The sequence below is a fragment of the Mus musculus genome, chromosome 10 (genome assembly GCF_000001635.26).
Source record: "Mus musculus strain C57BL/6J chromosome 10, GRCm38.p6 C57BL/6J".
NCBI classification, from domain to species: Eukaryota; Metazoa; Chordata; class Mammalia; order Rodentia; family Muridae; genus Mus; species Mus musculus.
In genome coordinates, this window is record NC_000076.6 from 59,029,663 (window position 1) to 59,050,927 (window position 21,265).

The 21,265-nt window shown below is 42.4% G+C and overlaps 1 protein-coding gene across 3 annotated transcripts in view; it reads left to right on the forward strand.

Annotated features, from left to right (window-relative positions):
- Positions 1 to 21,265, forward strand: part of Sh3rf3 (SH3 domain containing ring finger 3) — a 327,009-nt gene that overhangs the window by 217,755 nt on the left and 87,989 nt on the right. For all 3 annotated transcript variants that reach the window (XM_011243443.3, NM_172788.3, XM_006513617.3), the window contains exon 4: positions 19,559 to 19,918. In XM_011243443.3, the coding sequence (XP_011241745.1) occupies positions 19,559 to 19,918 (360 nt within the window). The remainder of the gene's footprint in view (positions 1 to 19,558; positions 19,919 to 21,265) is intronic.

Below are 21,265 nucleotides of genomic sequence, written 5' to 3' on the forward strand. Positions count from 1 at the left end.
TGACTTCCTCTTTTCCAATTTGTATCCCCTTGATCTCCTTTTGTTGTCGAATTGCTCTGGCTAATACTTCAAGTACTATGTTGAAAAGGTAGGGAGAAAGTGGGCAGCCTTGTCTAGTCCCTGATCTTAGTGGGATTGCTTCCAGCTTCTCTCCATTTACTTTGATGTTGGCTACTGGTTTGCTGTAGATTGCTTTTATCATGTTTAGGTATGGGCCTTGAATTCCTGATCTTTCCAAAACTTTTATCATGAATGGGTGTTGGATCTTGTCAAATGCTTTTTCTGCATCTAACGAGATGATCATGTGGTTTTTGTCTTTGAGTTTGTTTATATAATGGATTACATTGATGGATTTTCATATATTAAACCATCCCTGCATCCCTGGAATAAAACCTACTTGGTCAGGATGGATGATTGCTTTAATGTGTTCTTGGATTCGGTTAGCGAGAATTTTATTGAGGATTTTTGCATCGATATTCATAAGAGAAATTGGTCTGAAGTTCTCTATCTTTGTTGGGTCTTTCTGTGGTTTAGGTATCAGAGTAATAGTGGCTTCATAAAATGAGTTGGGTAGAGTACCTTCTACTTCTATTTTGTGAAATAGTTTGTGCAGAACTGGAATTAGATCTTCTTTGAAGGTCTGATAGAACTCTGCACTAAACCCATCTGGTCCTGGGCTTTTTTTGGTTGGGAGACTATTAATAACTGCTTCTATTTCTTTAGGTGATATGGGACTGTTTAGATGATCAACTTGATCCTGATTCAACTTTGGTACCTGGTATCTGTCCAGAAATTTGTCCATTTCGTCCAGGTTTTCCAGTTTTGTTGAGTATAGCCTTTTGTAGAAGGATCTGATGGTGTTTTGGATTTCTTCAGGATCTGTTGTTATGTCTCCCTTTTCATTTCTGATTTTGTTAATTAGGATTTTGTCCCTGTGCCCTCTAGTGAGTCTAGCTAAGGGTTTATCTATCTTGTTGATTTTCTCAAAGAACCAACTCCTCGTTTGGTTAATTCTTTGAATAGTTCTTCTTGTTTCCACTTGGTTGATTTCACCCCTGAGTTTGATTATTTCCTGCCGTCTACTCCTCTTGGGTGAATTTGCTTCCTTTTTTTCTAGGGCTTTTAGATGTGTTGTCAAGCTGCTAGTATGTGCTGTCTCCCGTTTCTTCTTGGAGGCACTCAGAGCTATGAGTTTCCCTCTTAGAAATGCTTTCATTGTGTCCCATAGGTTTGGGTACGTTGTGGCTTCATTTTCATTAAACTCTAAAAAGTCTTTAATTTCTTTCTTTATTCCTTCCTTGACCAAGGTATCATTGAGAAGAGTGTTATTCAGTTTCCACGTGAATGTTGGCTTTCCATTATTTATGTTGTTATTGAAGATCAGTCTTAGGCCATGGTGGTCTGATAGGATACATGGGACAATTTCTATATTTTTTTATCTATTGAGGCCTGTTTTGTGACCAATTATATGGTCAATTTTGGAGAAGGTCCCGTGAGGTGCTGAGAGGAAGGTATATCCTTTTGTTTTAGGATAAAATGTTCTGTAGATATCTGTCAGGTCCATTTGTTTCATAACTTCTGTTAGTTTCACTGTGTCCCTGTTTAGTTTCTGTTTCCACGATCTGTCCTTTGAAGAAAGTGGTGTGTTGAAGTCTCCCACTATTATTGTGTGAGGTGCAATGTATGCTTTGAGCTTTACTAAAGTGTCTCTAATGAATGTGGCTGCCCTTGCATTTGGTGCGTAGATATTCAGAATTGAGAGTTCCTCTTGGAGGATTTTACCTTTGATGAGTATGAAGTGTCCCTCCTTGTCTTTTTTGATAACTTTGGGTTGGAAGTCGATTTTATCCGATATTAAAATGGCTACTCCAGCTTGTTTCTTCAGTCCATTTGCTTGGAAAATTGTTTTCCAGCCTTTCACTCTGAGGTAGTGTCTGTCTTTTTCCCTGAGATGGGTTTCCTGTAAGCAGCAGAATGTTGGGTCCTGTTTGTGTAGCCAGTCTGTAAGTCTATGTCTTTTTATTGGGGAATTGAGTCCATTGATATTAAGAGATATTAAGGAAAAGTAATTGTTGCTTCCTTTTATTTTTGTTGTTAGAGTTGGCATTCTGTTCTTGTGGCTGTCTTCTTTTTGGTTTGCTGAATGATTACTTTCTTGGTTGTTCTAGGGCGTGATTTCCGTCCTTGTATTGCTTCTTTTCTGTTATTATCCTTTGAAGGGCTGGATTCGTGGAAAGATATTGTGTGAATTTGTTTTTGTCATGGAATACTTTGGTTTCTCCATCTATGGTAATTGAGAGTTTGGCCGGGTATAGTAGCCTGGGCTGGCATTTGTGTTCTCTTAGTGTCTGTATAACATCTGTCCAGGCTCTTCTGGCTTTCATAGTCTCTGGTGAAAAGTCTGGTGTAATTCTGATAGGCCTGCCTTTATATGTTACTTGACCTTTCTCCCTTACTGCTTTTAATATTCTATCTTTATTTAGTGCATTTGTTGTTCTGATTATGTGTCGGGAGGAATTTCTTTTCTGGTCCAGTCTATTTGGAGTTCTGTAGGCTTCTTGTATGATCATGGGCATCTCTTTTTTTATGTTTGGGAAGTTTTCTTCTATTATTTTGTTGAAGATATTAGCTGGCCCTTTAAGTTGAAAATCTTCATTCTCATCAATTCCTATTATCCGTAGGTTTGGTCTTCTCATTGTGTCCTGCATTACCTGGATGTTTTGAGTTAGGATCCTTTTGCATTTTGTATTTTCTTTGACTGTTGTGTCGATGTTCTCTATGGAATCTTCTGCACCTGAGATTCTCTCTTCCATTTCTTGTATTCTGTTGCTGATGCTCGCATCTATGGTTCCAGATCTCTTTCCTAGGGTTTCTATCTCCAGCGTTGCCTCGCTTTGGGTTTTCTTTATTGTGTCTACTTCCCCTTTTAGTTCTAATATGGTTTTGTTCATTTCCATCACCTGTTTGGATGTGTTTTCCTGTTTTTCTTTAATGATTTCTACCTGTTTGGCTGTGTTTTCCTGCTTTTCTGTAAGGGCCTGTAACTCTTTAGCAGTGCTCTCCTGTAATTCTTTAAGTGACTTATGAAAGTCCTTCTTGATGTCCTCTATCATCATCATGAGAAATGTTTTTAAATCTGGGTCTAGATTTTCGGTTGTGTTGTGGTGCCCAGGACTAGGTGGGGTGGGAGTGCTGCGTTCTGATGATGGTGAGTGGTCTTGATTTCTGTTAGTAGGATTCTTACGTTTGCCTTTCGCCATCTGGTAATCTCTGAAGCTAGCTGTTTTAGTTGTCACTGTTAAGAGCTTGTTCTTCAGGTGACTCTGTTAGCCTCTATAAGCAGACCTAGAGGGTAGCACTCTCCTTAGTTTCAGTGGGCAGAGTATTCATGCAGGCAAGCTCTCTTCTTGCAGGGCAGGTACCCAGATATCTGGTGTTCGAACCAGACTCCTCGCAGAAGTTGTGTTCCACTCACTAGAGGTCTTAGGATCTCGTGTGGAATCCTGTGTGGGCCCTTGCAGGTGTCAGGTGCCTCAGCTGGCAAGGTAGCCCGGGGCTCGAGTGGAGTGGAAGGGGTTTGTGCCCCAGATCAAGCCCGGGTAGCCTGCTTCCCTATGTACTGCAGCCTCAGGTTCCGCGCGATTGGATTGGGGCAGGCGCTGTGTTCCACTCACCAGAGGTCTTAGGATCCCGTGGGGAGTCCCGTGTGGGCCCTTGCGGGTGTTGGGCAAGACTCTGCTGGCAAGGTAGCCCGGGGCTGGAGTCGAGCGGAAGGGACTTGTGCCCCAGATCAGGCCCGGGTAGCCTGCTTCCCTATGTACTGCAGCCTCAGGTTCTGCGCAATTGGATTGGGGCAGGCGCTGTGTTCCACTCACCAGAGGTCTTAGGATCCCATGGGGAGTCCCGTGTGGGCCCTTGCGGGTGTTGGGCAAGACTCTGCTGGCAAGGTAGCTCGGGGCTCGAGTCGAGCGGAAGGGACTTGTGCCCCAGATCAGGCTCGGGTAGCCTGCTTCCCTATGTACTACAGTCTCAGGTTCCGCGCAATTGGATTGGGGCAGGCGCTGTGTTCCACTCACCAGAGGTCTTAGGATCCCGTGGGGAGTCCCGTGTGGGCCCTTGCGGGTGTTGGGCAAGACTCTGCTGGCAAGGTAGCCCGGGGCTGGAGTCGAGCGGAAGGGACTTGTGCCCCAGATCAGGCCCGGGTAGCCTGCTTCCCTATGTACTGCAGCCTCAGGTTCTGCGCAATTGGATTGGGGCAGGCGCTGTGTTCCACTCACCAGAGGTCTTAGGATCCCATGGGGAGTCCCGTGTGGGCCCTTGCGGGTGTTGGGCAAGACTCTGCTGGCAAGGTAGCTCGGGGCTCGAGTCGAGCGGAAGGGACTTGTGCCCCAGATCAGGCTCGGGTAGCCTGCTTCCCTATGTACTACAGTCTCAGGTTCCGCGCAATTGGATTGGGGCAGGCGCTGTGTTCCACTCACCAGAGGTCTTAGGATCCCGTGGGGAGTCCCGTGTGGGCCCTTGCGGGTGTTGGGCAAGACTCTGCTGGCAAGGTAGCCCGGGGCTGGAGTCGAGCGGAAGGGACTTGTGCCCCAGATCAGGTTCGGGTAGCCTGCTTCCCTATGTACTGCAGTCTCAGGTTCCGCGCAATTGGATTGGGGCAGGCGCTGTGTTCCACTCACCAGAGGTCTTAGGATCCCGTGGGGAGTCCCGTGTGGGCCCTTGTGGGTGTTGGGCAAGACTCTGCTGGCAAGGTAGCTCGGGGCTTGAGCCGAGCGGAAGGGACTTGTGCCCCAGATCAGGCCCGGGTAGCCTGCTTCCCTATGTACTGCAGTCTCAGGTTCCGCGCAATTGGATTGGGGCAGGCGCTGTGTTCCACTCACCAGAGGTCTTAGGATCCCGTGGGGAGTCCCGTGTGGGCCCTTGTGGGTGTTGGGCAAGACTCTGCTGGCAAGGTAGCCCGGGGCTCGAGCCGAGCGGAAGGGACTTGTGCCCCAGATCAGGCCCGGGTAGCCTGCTTCCCTATGTACTGCAGTCTCAGGTTCCGCGCAATTGGATTGGGGCAGGCGCTGTGTTCCACTCACCAGAGGTCTTAGGATCCCATGGGGAGTCCCGTGTGGGCCCTTGTGGGTGTTGGGCAAGACTCTGCTGGCAAGGTAGCCCGGGGCTCGAGCCGAGCGGAAGGGACTTGTGCCCCAGATCAGGCCTGGGTAGCCTGCTTCCCTATGTACTGCAGTCTCAGGTTCCGCGCAATTGGATTGGGGCAGGCGCTGTGTTCCACTCACCAGAGGTCTTAGGATCCCGTGGGGAGTCCCGTGTGGGCCCTTGCGGGTGTTGGGCAAGACTCTGCTGGCAAGGTAGCTCCGAGCATATTATTTAAAGTGGCATAAGGAACCAGCAAGGGCATTGGTTTAAATGGAACGGGGAGGAGTAGATCACAGAGTTTGGAGGGAGGAAAGGGAAATGGGGATGATATAATTATATTATAATTTTATTATTTTCATTGTATTTCTTTTTTCTTGGTTATTTTATTTAAATGTAAACACATTTCAAATGTTGTCCCCCCCCTCCCAGTCTCCCCTCCACAAGATTCTCATCCCATCCTTCCTCTCTTTTGCCTCTATGAGGGTGCTCTCCCACCTACCCACCCACCCACCCACCCACCCACTCCTGCCTCACAGCTCTAGCATCCCCCTATGCTGGGGCATTAAGTCTCTACAGGACCAAGGGTCTCCCCTCCCTTTGATGCCCAACAAGGCCATCCTCTGATACATATGTATCTAGAGCCATAGATCCCTCCCTGTATACTCCTTCGTTGGTGGTTTAGTCCCTGGGAGATCTGGGGGGTCCAGTTAGTTGATATTGTTGTTCTTCCTATGGGGTTGCAATCCCTCTCAGCTCTTCAGTCCTCCCCCTAACTCTTCCTTTGGGGTCCCTAGTCTCAGTCCAATAGTTGCCTATGGGTACTGGCAGAGCCTCTCAGAGGACAGCCATACCGGGATCCTGCCCGAAAGCACTTCTTGGCATCAGCAATAGTGTCCAGGTTTGGTGTCTGCAGATGGAATGAATCCCAAGGTGGAGCGGTCTTTGGATGGCCTTTCCTTTAGTCTGTGTTCCATTTTTTTGTCCCTGTGTTCCTTTAGAAAGAAACAATTCTGGGTTAAAAATTTTGAAACGGGTGGGTAAACTGGGGTCATGCCTATCTACTGTAAGTGGTCTTTACAGGTTCTATCTCCCCTTTGTTGAGTATTTCACCTAATGTCATCCCTATTGGGTCCTGGGAACCTCTCACTTTCCTGGCATCCATGAATTTCTAATGTCCCCTTATTCTCCACCCCCCCCCCACTGCTACATATTTCTATTCATTTTCCTGACCCTCTAGACTTCTCTCCTATCTCTTCCCATACCTGATCCTGCCCCCTTTTTTTATCCTCCCCTCTCCCTCCCAGGTTCTTCCCTCCCTCTACCTCCCATGATTATTTTGTTTCACCTTCTGAGTATGACTGAAGCATCCACACTTTGGTATTCATTCTTGTTAAGCTTCATATGCTCTGTGAGTTGTATCATGGGTATTCTGAGCTTTTGGGATAATATCAACTTATCAGTGAGTACAAACCATGTGTGTCCTTTTGTGTCTGAGTTACTTCAGTCAGGATGATATTTTCTAGTTCCATCCATTTGCCTGCAAATTTCATGAAGTCATTGTTTTTAATAGTGGAGTAGTACTCCGTTGTGTAAATGTACCACATTTTCTGTATCCATTCCTCTGTTGAGGGACATCTGAGTTGTGTCCAGCTTCTGGCTATTATAAATAAGGCTGCTATGAACATTGTGGATCATGTGTCCTTATTAAATGTTGGAGCAGCTTCTGGGTATATGCCCAGGAGTGGTATAGCTGGATCTTCAGTCAGAACTATTTCCAATTTTCTGAGAAACTGCAAGATTGTTTTCCAAATTGGCTTACCAGTTTATAATCCCACCAACAATGGAGGAGTGTTCCTCTTTCTACACATCCTCACCAGATCTGCTGTCACCTGAGTTTTTGATCTTAGTCATTGTGATTGGTGTGAGGTAGAATCTCAGGGTCGTTTTGATTTGTATTTCCCTGATGACTAGGGATGTTGAGCATTTCTTTAGGTGCTTCTTGGCCATTCAAGATACCTCAGTTGAGAATTCTTTATTTAGCTCTGTACCCCATTTTTAAATAGGGTTATTTGGTTCTCTGGGATCTAACTTCTTAAGTTCTTTGTATATTGTGGATATTAGCCCTCTATCAGATGTAGGGTTAGTAAAGATCTTTTCCCAATCTGTAGGCTGCCATTTTGTCCTATTGACAGTGTCCTTTGCCTTACAGAAGCTTTTTAATTTTATGAGGTCCCATTTGTCAATTGTTGATCTTAGAGCCTGAGCCATTAGTGTTCTGTTCACGAAATTTTCCCCTGTGCTGATGTGTTTGAAGATCGTTCCCACTTTCTCTTCTATTAGATTCAGCATATCTGGTTTTATGTGGAAGTCCTTGATCCACTTGGACTTGAGCTTTGTACAAGGAGATAAGAATGGATCAAGTTGCATTCTTCTACACGCCAACTACCAGTTGAACCAGCACCATTTGTGGAAAATGCTGTCGTTTTCCACTGGACAATTGTGGCTTCTTTGTCAAAGAACAAGTGGCCATAGGTGTGTGGGTTTATTTCTGGGTCTTCATTTCTATTCCATTGATCTGTCTGTCTGTCTCTGTACCAATACAATGGGCTTTTTAATCACTATTGCTCTGTAGCACAGCTTGATGTCAGGGATGGTGATTACCCCAGAAGTTCTTTTATTGCTGAGAATAGTTTTTGCTCTCCGTGGTTGTCTGTTACTCCAGATGAATTTGAGAATTGCTCTGTCTCTGAAGAATTGAGTTGGAATTTTGATGGTGTCTTAGTTAGGGTTTTACTGCTGTGAACAGACACCATGACCAAGGCAAGTCTTATAAAAAGCAACGTTTAATTGGGGCTGGCTTACAGGTTCAGAACTTCAGTCCATTATCATCAAGGTGGGAACATGGCAGTATCCAGGCAGGCATGGCACAGGAGGAGCTGAGAGTTCTATGTCTTCATCCAAAGGCTGCTAGTGGAAGACTGACTCCCAGGCAACTAGGGTGAGGATCTTATACCCACACCCACAGTGACACACCCATTCCAACAAGGTCACACTTATTCCAACAAGGCCACACCTTCAAATGGTGCCACTCCCTGGTCCAAGGATATACAAACCATCACAGATGGGGATTGCATTGAATCTGTAGATTGCTTTCAGCAAGATGGCCATTTTTACTATATTAATCCTGCCAATCCATGAACATTAGAGATCTTTCCATCTGTGGAGACCTTCTTTGATTTCTTTCTTCAAAGACTTGAAGTTCTTGACACACACTTCCTTCACTTTCTTAGTTAAAGTCAACACCAAGATATTTTATATTATTTGTGACTATTGTAAAGGGTATTATTTTCTTAATTTCTTTCCCAGCCCATTTATCCTTTGTGTAGAGAAAGAATACTGATTTTGTTTGAGGTAATTTTTAAAAATTTTTTTAATTTATTTTTTTATTTAGGTATTTTCTTCATTTATATTTCAAATGCTATCCCAAAAGTCCTCCAGACCGCGCCCCACCCCCCCGCATTCCCCTATCCACCCACTCCCACTTCTTGGCTCTGGCGTTCCCCCATACTGAGGCATATAAAGTTTGTAAATTTATATCCAGCCACTTTGCAGAAGTTTTTATCAGCTGCAGGAGTTCGGTTAGAATTTTTTTGGTTGCTTATGTATACTATTATCCACAATTAATGATATCTTATTTCTTCCTTTCTGATCTGTATCCCTTTAACCTCCTTTTGTTGTCTAATTGCTCTGGCTAGAACTTTGGGTACTATATTGAATAAATAGGATAAGAGTGGGCAGCCTTGTCTTGTCCCTGATTTTAGTGGGATTGCTTCAAGTCCCCACCACCACCACCACCACCATTTAATTTGATGTTGGTTGCTGATTTGCTGTATATTGCTCTATTATGTTTAGGAATGTGCCTTGAATTCCTGATCTTTCCAAGACTTTTAACATAAATGGGTGTTGTATTTGTCAAAGACTTTTTTGGCATCTAATGAGATGATCATGTGGTTTTTTTCTTTCAGTTTGTCCATATAGTGTATTATGTTGATGATTTCCATATATTGAACAATCCCTGCAACCCTGTGATAAAGCCTATTTAATCATGGTGAATGATCATTTTGATGTGTTCTTGGATTCAGTTTGTGAGAATTTTATTGAGTATTTTTGCATCAGTGTTCATAAGTGAAATTGGTCTGAAGTTCTCTTTCTTTGTTGAGTCTTTGTGTGGTTTAAGTATCAGCATAATTGTGGTTTTATAGAACAAATTAGGTAGTGTTTATTCTGTTTCTTTTTTTGTAGAATAGTTTGAGAAGTATTGGTATTAGGTCTTCTTTGAAGGTCTGATAGAATTCTGCACTAAAACCATCTGGCCCTAAGCTTTTGTTGGTTGGGAGAATTTTAATGATTGTTTCTATTTCTTAAGGTATTGTGGGGCTATTTAGATGGTTTATCTGATCTTGATTGAGCTTTAGTACCTGGTATCTGTCTAGAAAAATCAGCCTTTTTGTCTAGATTTTCCAGTTTTATTGAGTATAGATTTTTGTAGTAGGATCTGATGATTTTTTAAATTTCTTCCATTTTTGTTGTTATATCTCCCTTCATTTCTGATTTTGCTAATTTGTATACTGTCTCTGTGCCCTCTAGTTAGTTTGGTGAAGGGTTTCTTTGTCTTGTTGATTTTCTCAAAGAACTGACTCCTAGTTTTTGTTGATTCTTAGTATAATTCTCTTTGTTTCTACTTGGTTGGTTTCAGCCCTGAGTATCATTATTTCCTACCATCTACTCCTGTTGGGTGAATTTGCTTCTTTTTGTTCTAGAGCTTTCAGATGTACTGTTAGGCTGCTAATGAATGATATCTCCAATTTCTTTATGAAGGCACTCAGAGCTATGAGTTTTCCTCTTAGGACTACTTTCACTGTGTCCCATAAGTTTGGTTATGCTGTGCCTTCATTTTCATTAAATTGTAAAACGTCTTTATTTCTTCCCTGAGTAAGTTATCATTGAGTAGAGAGTTGCTTAGCTTCTATGAGTATGTGGACTTTCTGTTGTTTTTGTTGTTATTGAATACCAGCCTTAGTCTGTGGTGGTCTGATGGAATGCATGGGATTAATTCAATCTTCTTGTATCTGTTGAGGCTTGTTTTGTGTACAATTTGTCATTTTGGAAAAGGTGTCATGAGGTGCTGAGAAGAAGGTATAATCTTTTGTCTTAGGGTAAAATGTTCTGTAGATATCTATTAAATCCATTTGGTTCATAATCTCTATTAGTTTCACTGTGTCTCTGTTTAGTTTCTGTTTCTATGATCTTTGGTGAGAGTGGGGTGTTGAAGTATCACACTATTATTGTTTGAGATTAATTTTGTGCTTTGAGCTCTAGTAATGTTTCTTTTACAAATGATGATGCCCTTAAAGTTGGGACATAGATGTTCAGAGTTGAGACTTTCTCTTGATGGAGTTTTCCTTTGATGAATATGAAATGTCCTTCCCCATCTTTTTTGATAACTCTTGATTGAAAGTCTTTTTTTTTTTTTTTTTTTTTTTGATATTAGAAAGGTTACTCCAGCTTGTTTCTTTGGACCATTTGCTTGGAAACTTTTTCCAGCCTTTTATTCTAAGGTAGTATCTGTGTTTGCCACTGAGGTATGTTTCCTGTATGCAGCAAAATTCTGGTTCTTGTTTATGTATCCAGTCTGTTAGCTTATGTCTTTTTATTGGGGGACTGAGTCCATTGATTTGAGAGATATTAAAGACCAATGATTGTTGCTTCCTGTTATTTTTGTTTGTTAGAGGTGGAATTATGTTTGTGTGGCTCTCTTTTTTGGGGTTTGTTGTGGTAAGATTATTTTCTTGGTTTTTCCTGGGTGTAGTTTCCCTCCTTATGTTGGAGTTTTCCTTCTATTATCCTCTTTAGGGCTGGTGTAGTAGAAAGATATTGTGTAAACTTGGTTTGTTATGGAATACCTTGGTTTCTCCATGTATGGTAATTATTAAGAGTTTTGCTAGGTATAGCAAATGCCTGGGCTGGCATTTGTGTTCTCTAAGGTTCTGTATGACATCTGCCTAAGATCTTCTGGGTTTTAGAGTCTCTGTTGAGAAGTCTGATGTAATTCTGCTGAACCTGCCTTTATATGTTACTTGACCTTTTTCCTTTACCACTTTTAATATTCTTTCTTTGTTCTGTGCATTTGGTGTTTGGTTATTATGTGATGGGAGAAATTTCTTTTCTGGTCCGTGTGGTGTTCTGTAGGCTTCTTGTACATTTATGGGTATTTCTCTCTCTTTAGGTTAGGGAAGTTTTCTTCTATGATTTTGTTAAAGATGTTTACTGGACCTTTGAATTGGGAATCTTTGCTCCCTTCTATACCTATTAGTTTTAGGTTTGGTCGTTTCATTGTGTCCTGAATTTCTTGGGTGTTTTGGGTTAGGAACTTTTAGCACTTTGTATTTTCTCTAACTGTTGTGTCAATGTCTTCTATGGTATCTTCTACACCTGAGATTCTCTCTTCTATTTTTTTTTCTTTTGAGACAGGGTTTCTCTGTGTAGCCCTGGCTGTTCTGGAGCTCACTTTGTAGACCAGGCTGGCCTCAAACTCAGAAATCTGCCTGCCTCTTCCTCCTGAGTGCTGGAATTAAAGGCATGTGCCACCACGCCCAGCTCTTCTATCTTTTTTATTCTGTTGGTGATCTGTGACTTCTGACCTTTCCCCTAGGTTTTCCATCTCCAGGGTTGCTTCTCTCTGAGATTTCTTTATTGTTTCTGTTTCCATTTTTAGATCCTGGACTGTTTTGTTCAATGACTTCACTTGTTTGTTTGTGTTTTCCTCTATGTCTTTAAGGGGTTTATGTGGTTCTTCTTTAAGAGCTTCTACCTTTTTACCTGTGTTCATCTGTGTTTCCTTAAGGGAATTATTTATGTCCTCCTTAAAGTCCTCTATCATCTTCATGTGATGGGAGTTTAGATCAGAAGCTTATTTTTCAGTTGTGTTGGGGTATCCAGGGCTTGCTGTGGTAGGATAGCTGAGTTCTAATGTTGCCAAGTATCATTGGTTTCTGTTGCTTATGTTCTTTCACTTGCCTCTCACCCTCTGGTTATCTCTGTTGTTAACTGGCCTTGCTGTCTCTGACTTGAACCTGCCCCTCCTGTGAGCCTGGTTATGTTGGTCCTCCTTGGGTCAGGCTATCTCTGGGTGTTGTAAGGGGTCCAGAAATCCTGATTTGTAAGCCTGGCTATGTCAGAACTCCTGGGTGTCAATCTGTCTCTGGGTGTGAACGGAGTTGGGTGGGGACTGGAGCACAGGATCTGCTCCCGAGCATACTTGATGTGTCCCCGGCCAGATGGGAGGTCCTGTGTCCTCTGGGCCCCTGTGGGGGGTCTCAATTAGGCCAGGTATTGAGGCAGGTTGGGGGACTCACTTGTAAGCCTGTGGGTGTCAGAATTGCTGGGAAATGAGCTGTCTCTCATTGTTGGTGGGGTGGGGAGGCTGGAAACAGGATCTGCTCATGGGCGCAGATGCAAACTGGAAAGAACTCAATTATTTTTTAAATTATATATCCATCAAACTGGAACTCCTAAAGGAAATGGATGAATTTCTTGATTTATACAACCTACCAAAGTTAAATAAAGATAAAAATAAACAACTTAAAGAGACTAAAAAATCCCTAGTAAAATAGAAGCAGTAATTAAGAATCTTCCAACCAAAATAATCCCAGGGCCAGATGGATTCAGCGCAGAATTCTACCACACCTTCAAAGAACTACCAACAATATATGTCAAATTATTCTGCAAAATAGAAACTCAAAAAACATTTCTTATTCTTCTAAGAAGACACTACACCTCGGTAGCACAAAAAGAACCAAGAATAAAAGAAAATTATAGACCAATATCCCTTATAAAGAGAGACACAACAATTCTTAAAACTTGCAAACCGAATTTAAGAAAATATCAAAAAGATTATCTATCATGATCAAGTTGACTTCATCCCACAGATGTGAGGTCGTTCAACATATGTAAATCAGTGATCTTAATCTACCACATAAACATGCTGAAAGAAAAAAAAAACATGATCATCTTATTAAATGCAGACAGGCCTTTAACAAAAATCCAACATCCTTTCATGATTACAAAAAAAAAAAAAAAAAAAAAAAAAAAAAAAGAAAGAAAGAAAGAAAGAAAAGAAAAGTAAAAGAAAGTCCTGGAGAGTCAAGAGATACAAGGGACATATCTAAACATAATAAAGGAAGTTTACAGCAAGCCACTGGCCAAATGGAGAGAAACTAAAAGCAATGCCACTAAAATCAGGAACAAAACAGGGTTGTCCTTTACCTCTATACCTGTTTAATAAAGAATTTGAAGTATTATCTAGGGTAATAAGAAGGAGATAAAGGAGATTTAAATAGGAAAGGAAGAAGTCAAAATATCCTTTCAAAGAATGTGGTGGTTTGAGTATGTTTGGCCCATGGGAAGTGGCACTATTAGAAGGTGTGGCCTTAGTGGAGTAGATATGGCCTTGTTGGAAGAAGCACATCATCATGGGTGTGGGCTCTGACGCTCTGCCCAGGGCAGAAGGGACCCTCTCACTAGCTGCCTGCAGAAGAGCCAGGCTTCTGGCTGCCTTTATATCAAGATGCAGAACTCACGGCTCCTTCTCCAGCACCAGGTCTGCCTGCATGCTGCCACACTTCTTGCCATAATTCTAATGGACTAAACCTCTGAACCTATAAGCCAGCTCCAATTAAATGCTGTGCTTTATAAGAGTTGCCTTCATCATAGTGCCTCTTCACAGGAGTCAAACCCAAACTATGACACAGATGGCATGTAAAAGACCCTAAAGGCTCAACCAGCTGATAAACTCCTTCAGTAAAGTAGCGGGATACAAAATCAACATATAAACATCAGTAGCCTTACTATACACAAATGACAAATATACTGAGAAATCAGGGAATACTATATCTTTCATAATAGCCGCAAAGTGAAAAACTTGTACAATAAAAACTTTAAGACATTGAAGAAAAAAAGAAAAAAAAAAACTAAAGATGACACCATAAGATGGAAAGAATGCCCCATGCTTGTGGGTCAGGATTAATAGTATAAAAATGGACATCCTACCCAAAAGCAATCTACAGACTCAGCAAAATGCCCATCAAAATTGCAACACAATGCTTAAGAGAAATTGAAAAAAGGAATCTTCAACTCCATATGGAATCACAACACAGGGCAGCTAAATCAGTCTTGACGAGAAAAACGGCTAGATCTATCACCATCTTAGATTTCAGGTTGTACTTCATAGCTATAGTAATAAAAACAGCATAATATTTGCATAAATTGCACACATTGATCAGTGGGATAGAATTAAAGACCTAGACATAGAGCTACACATCCACAGATACCTGATATTTTGACAAAATAAAGCCAGAAGTGCACAACAGAGAAAATGCACCATCTTCCACAAATATTGCTGGTCAGACTGGGTGGTTATCCTGAGTGAGGTAACGCATACCCAAAAGGATACAAGACAGGAACCTAGCATAACTGTTTTCTGAGAGGCTCCAGCAGCAGCCAATGGAAGGAGATGCAGAGACTTACAGCCAAACATTAGATGGAGCTCAGGGAGTCTTAAGGAAGAGCTGGGAGGATTGAGGGTCCCCAAGAGGACAGGGCTCCATGGGAAGACCAACAGGGTCAATTAACCTGGACCTTTGGGGATTCCCAGAGACTGAACCACCAAGAAAAGATCAAGCACAGGCTGGCCCTAGGCCCCCTGCACATATACAGCAGATGAACAGCTTGGTCTTCATGCAGGCCCCCCAATAACTGGAGCAGGGACTGACTCTGAGCCTATGGCCTGCCTGCCTGCCTGTGGATCCCACTCCCTAAATGGACCTTCTTGTCTAGCCTCAGTGGGAGAGAATGAGCATAATCCAGCAGCACCTTGGTGTGTAGGGGATGGAGGGGGTACCCAGAGAGGGCTTTCCCTTCTAAAAAGAGGGGGGGAGGGAGGGTAGGAGGAGAGGGGGGGCCAATATTGGGATGTAAAGTGAATAATTAATTTTAAGAAAAGAAATATATCTGAGATCCAACAACGACCCTGGTTACAAGTAACAAGCCCCGCTTTATTAATATCCCAAATAGCTTCTTAGAAGAAAACCAACAAAATTTGTAGATTAATGGAGTTAGCAACAAAGAAAAGTACACCATTATCTGAAGTTTAAAGTTACAGTTCCATTCTTGTCTTCTTGCTCTTCTTAGCCCGTCGTATCTTAGTACTGCTTGGCTCCTGATTATCCTGTTACTTCTTGCGTAACATATCTTTAAGTTGAATAATTATATATAATTATATATGCATTTTACTTGTAGTATTTTCATTGATTTTATTGTAGTAAAACTTTAAAGCATACTAAATGCAAATACATAAAATATTCAATAGAAATTTTTTTATTAAAAAAAAGACCAAACTGACAGTTCTCAAAATATAAAACACAAATTTCTAAGAAACACTGAAACAGTCAACAATTGTAGCTAACAGGGAAATTGAAAGTACTTTAAGCTTTTGTCTTATCCCAGTCAGAATGGCCAAGGTTAATAAAACAAATGATAGTATGTGCTGGTGAGGTGGAGGGAAAAGGGAAATTTTATTCATTGTTAGTGTGAGTGCAAACTGGTAGAGTACTATGGAATTTAGTGTGGGGTTCCCAGGGATTGCTGTAGCTCATGATGCAGCTATGCACCCAAAGGACTCTCTGTGTTTCTGTGGAGACACTTGCTCGCCCATGTTCACTGATGCTCTATTCACAATATCCAGAAATTGGAACAGTCCATCAACTGAATGAATGATGAAAATATGGTACAATTTTACAATGGAATGTTGTTATTCGACTGTTAAGAAAAATATAGTTATGAAATTTGCAGGTAAACAATCATCATGAGTTAGGTTATCCAGACCCACACTCCCCTCCAAAAGCCCCACAAACTTAGTATGATATCTCTTGTGGCTATTAACTTTTAAGCTAGATATATGTGTTTCAGCATGATACCACAGAAGTTAAGTAGCTAGTAAGGGACCAAGAGGAAGGAGGTCATCTTCTGTAGAAACTCCCAAAAATATATGCACATATGAAAATAATTTAAATGAAGTTATTATATGTGTAGCTCTGTGTGTGTAGCTCTCTCTCTCTCTCTGTGTGTGTGTGTGTGTGTGTGTGTGTGTGTGTGTGTGTGTGTAAAATCATCAAGTAGGATATCCAGTGCCAGGAGCAGACTACATCTTGTTGCTTCATTGACCAAAAGGGTCCCATAGAAATCCCTCCAAACATCACAAATTGCCAAGGCTATTTGTTGCTCTTCATAACCTCATGATGAAACCCTATTGCTGAAGACCCAACTTACTAATGCAATTAAACATAGAGATATTGAACTGGTGTCTAAATAAAACCTTCACCCCGACTGACGAGTTTTCAAGTTCTGGAAGATACTTTGAATGCTACTAGAGGGAAACATAAAAATGTATTTCACTCAGCTACAAACCCTACGACCCACAACAGTGATCTGCCTGCAGAATATTCTCATGCAACAGTGGCACAAATGTCGTGGGAGTAACCAACCACTTTTTATTCAATTTACTACATTAGATAGAACCCATAAATGACACTGCTAAAGTGGCCACAAACCTGAGACTAGATATGTCAAAAACCTAGGGGAAAATCTGCTATTATTCTGCTAAATGCACATAGCAATGTAATGACTTCTCATGACATATTGATCTAAGCAGTAGAGGAAAGCATTGTGCAACCCTAATCAGAGAAGTTTCTCTTTGCAGTGGGTGGTACTTAACAAAGAGAGCCACACTGGTCAATATGAAGAGAATGGGAGACTTTAAAACACTCAGGCCAATATGGGATACCATTATCAGACTCCTCCCATGAGGCTCATGGATCCATGTGAAGGAGGACTGAGTCTGTAAGAGTCAAAAGTGGTGGGTGGCTCCATGCGAACAGCAGCTTCCAGACGCAACAGGACTGGCCCTCATATTGGCTCACAGAGACTGTGACAGCACACACACGATCCCATCACTGAGAAGGGGGACATAGATATATAGTCTCACCTTTAACCAAAAAGTTGGTTGCTTCATCGTTTATACTCTGGAGTTAAAAAATATTTAAAAAATAAAATTATGGAATTCTCAGGCAAATGAGGTAACCTAGCCCCAGAAGACAAACCTAACATTTTCTCTCACTTGTGAATGCACTTTGAATGTTCAGACATGTGTGTTCCATTTGGAATCTACATGGAAGTCATGAAATAAATTAGGGGTCATGAAGGAAAGAAGACATTAATAGAGGGGAGATAAAGTTCAGTGGTATAGATGTTAAAGAGGAATAGTAGAATAAGATGAGTTAAATAAGTCAGATGTTGAGGAATAACGAACATTAAAGACATTTTGAAACAGTCATTGGAAACCTACTACTATAGACGCTTCCTAAAATCTATGCATACACACATATAAATAGAGTTTATATAGAGTTACCCTATAAAGTGGTAACAATCTCCTACTAGAAACCACAAGCTAACAAATAAAAAGCTCAGCACCAGAAATGGATTATTTCTTTTGGAATTGTTAGCCAGTAAGGTCCCATTGAGCCCCAAACATCACTGACTACTGCTGGTGCTCTTAATTATCTTCTAGAACATAACAATAATACCACATTGCTAAAGACATCCCCTTCTAGGGTCATAGAGCACAGAGAAGTCAAGCTCGAACTCTCCTGTAGCTTCATCCCTGTTGGCTAGCATTTATAGTGCTTGAAGGTGCTGTGCATGATGCCAGATGGGTAGAATGATCATCAGTCTTACCGAGCTGTAAACACTGTGAGCTTCTGTGATGACTGGCCTGGCAAGACATGCTCACTGGTGAAATCGTGGCATGAATGTCATGGGAGGAAACCAACCACTTTCTGATTGGATATAAAATCCACTCCACGACTTGAAAGCCACACCTGTCACTGTTATCTAGACTAAGAACTGTAGAACCTACTTATATTGTTTTGAAAATAGACATAGTATTAAACCAACTCCTGATGACTCATTGTTTACCTATATGTTTAGTGCGACTCTCAGCCTTCATCAGAGAAGCCTTTTGTAGTAGATGCTGATTAACACAGAACCCCACAACTGGTCAATGTGAGAATGAGAGACTGAGATTTCCTGGTCCTAAATGAGATGTCTTTATGACATCCACTTCTCCTCAGGCTTGGGGATCATTTCAGAAGATGGGATGGAGGAAAATTGTAAAATCCAGTGGGGGTGGATGACTAGAAGAAATCTGTTTCCCAGATATAACAGAGCTATTGAATGCAGAGCAGCTGCAACAGCATGCTCACGACCTGCACAAGTTCAAGCCCTACCAAACCCTAGCATGCTCAACCATGGTGCAGTGGAAGGCCACACATCTAAAGTATATGAACAACACAAACTTGTACTTGATGTTTTGTTTTGTTTTGTTTTTGTTTTTTTAAGTGGGACACAGAGTTGGAAGTTGAATCTGGGAGGAATAAGAAGAGATAAGTAGATGTGATCAAAATAAATCACATGAAATTCTCAATGAACAATAAAAATGAGAAATTGAGTGGTGGGGTGGCTCAGTAGTTAAGAGCACTTGCTGCTTTGCAGAGGACCTAAGTTTGGTCCCTAGCACCCAGGTCAGGTGGCTCGCAACTGCATATAACTCCATCTCCAGGGGAGCTGGTGCCCTCTTCTGGCCTCTGAGGGTATTCCCATATATGTGGAGCCTTTTTTAAAAATCTGTTTTAAAGGAGAAAAAAAAATGCAGGAAATTGGGTGCTATCTCAGATCCGCAGAGCCAGAGCCAGCCAGCATCTCCAGAAAACTCTGGGCATTCTGAGGCACTCTAGCAGAGGAAGTGGTTTAAAGCAAGTCTTTGCTGCGTTATCTTGGCACATACAACCTTGGATAAACAAGACAGGTACTCAGTCAGTATATCATCTCTCAGTTCCTTTAGCCTCATGTGACAGATTGATAAGCATCTCCAGGACACCAGACCAGGTGTGAATCCAAATGCCCAGAGTTTTCTGAAGATGCTCACTGCCTCGGCCACGGGAGCTATAGACTGTGAAGAAGTGCCAACCCACTGAGAAAGACAAGGGCTGTGGCAGCAGCCCTAGAAGGCCCTTCCTTTCTTCTGTGCCTTGTAGTGATCTCCAGAAACCTTTCCAAGGAAACTCATGCCTATGTTCCTACTTTCTTGTACAAACTCATGGTGGAAACCACAAATGGAAGCTCTGACCTCGTAAAAACATCATTTTCCATGTGTGAGCTCCGGACAGGGCTGAGAGACAGAGAGGAGGGTGTGGGATAGCTGACATTTATGTAATGATGTTTCCTCTCTATTTTTCCCACCTAGCTCAATGACTCTGCCAAGCAACTCATTGAGATGGACAAGCTGTGCCCTGCTGCCACCACTGCCTACAACTATGATGCCCTCTTGTCCTCTGACCCCAGCACAGTAGCCAGTGTGGCCCCTGGTCCCACCCTAAGTAGCTCAGGGGCAGTCAGTGCCTTTCAACGACGTGTGGACAGCAAGAAGAATGCCAAGAAGCGCCACTCCTTCACTGCGCTCAGCGTGACGCACAAATCCTCACAGGCTGCCAGTCACAGGCACTCCATGGAAATTAGTGCTCCGGTGCTGATCAGCTCCAGCGACCCGCGTGCCGCAGCCAGGATTGGGGAGCTTGCCCATCTGTCCTGCACTGTCCCCACCCAGGTAATTCCCAGAGCCGGGGGCCTGTGTCCATGATTCCCATAGTTCCTATTCTACCTCTATACCTTGAGCCCTGGATTCCTGAGCTATCCTGAAGGAAGCTACACTAGAACTAGGTGTCTCTCCTCATAGGCAACCGGTTGGCATCAAAGGCCTTATAACTATGTGCATGGTGGCCTCCATGTGTGAGGTGGTTATCAGTCATTCCTGGATACAGCATTGGAGTAATATTCTGTCATCTTGGACATTTCTTTCTTACTGATGCTCAGTATGTTTGTCCTAAGAAGAGTCTTGGGTGCCACATTTTGAGCAACTCTGTGATGTTCCTCCCAGTAGAGAAGGGACAAGATCTGAGAACCAGAATGAACCACACTGCTCAGACCTTCTCTTCCATTCTTCCTATAGGTCTTTCTATTTCTAAATAAAACATTTATTCTATTTCCACTAGTCTATTTGTAGACTTAAGTACCCAAAATAATATGCTTAAAGAACATAGAGCAATAATAACCTGAAATCCAGGAAACCTGTCAATCTTGGAAAGTTTCTCCTTTATGAATGCCAGGAAAGGAGGAGGGGTCTCTCCTGGGCCGTCAAATTTCTGCTAAGACTGAGAAGTAGGTAGCATGTCTCCTGGAGGAGCGAGCCACTGGCCTCCAAGCTTAGCATACTCCAGGACAAGGCATCTGTGCACAGTTAGAATGGTGGAGGGCCAGCTCTTGCCTGCTCCGTACCTTCTTACCCCAAGGTCCATCTGCCTGGCCTGCTTTACTTTCTTTCCAGGGCCACCTCTGACTGTCATGGGCATGCTTCAGAGAGATGGCATCAGTACATGGCTACACTTGGGAAGGAACTAATAAGCAACTGGCTTTATTTTCCAAAATTCCAGTTGACTTGGATAAATTTATATGGAGAATCATCTTTTATACTGGGTCGGAGAGGTGACTGAGCAGTTAAGAGCATGTATTACTCTTGCAAAGGGCCCAGTTTCAATTCCCAACATGGTGACTCACAACTATCTGTAACTCCAGTTCCAGAGGATCTAGTGCCCTCTTGTGACCTCCGTAGGCACCAGGCACACACATGCTATACAAACATGCATGCAAGCAAAACAATACAACACATAAAATGAAATAAATACATTTCTTTTTGAGGGGGTATTTCACTCTGTCATTATGAAGCCTAGGCTGGCTTTACAGTCGTAGACATTCTGCCTGCCTCTGCCTCCAAGTTAAAGAGACGAGCCTCACATAGACCTTAACAAATGAAGTGAAAGCACTGAGCTTCTGGAGAACTGTAGTTCTGCTGGAGATGCTCCATCAGCTGAAAACTACAACTGCACATCATATGCAT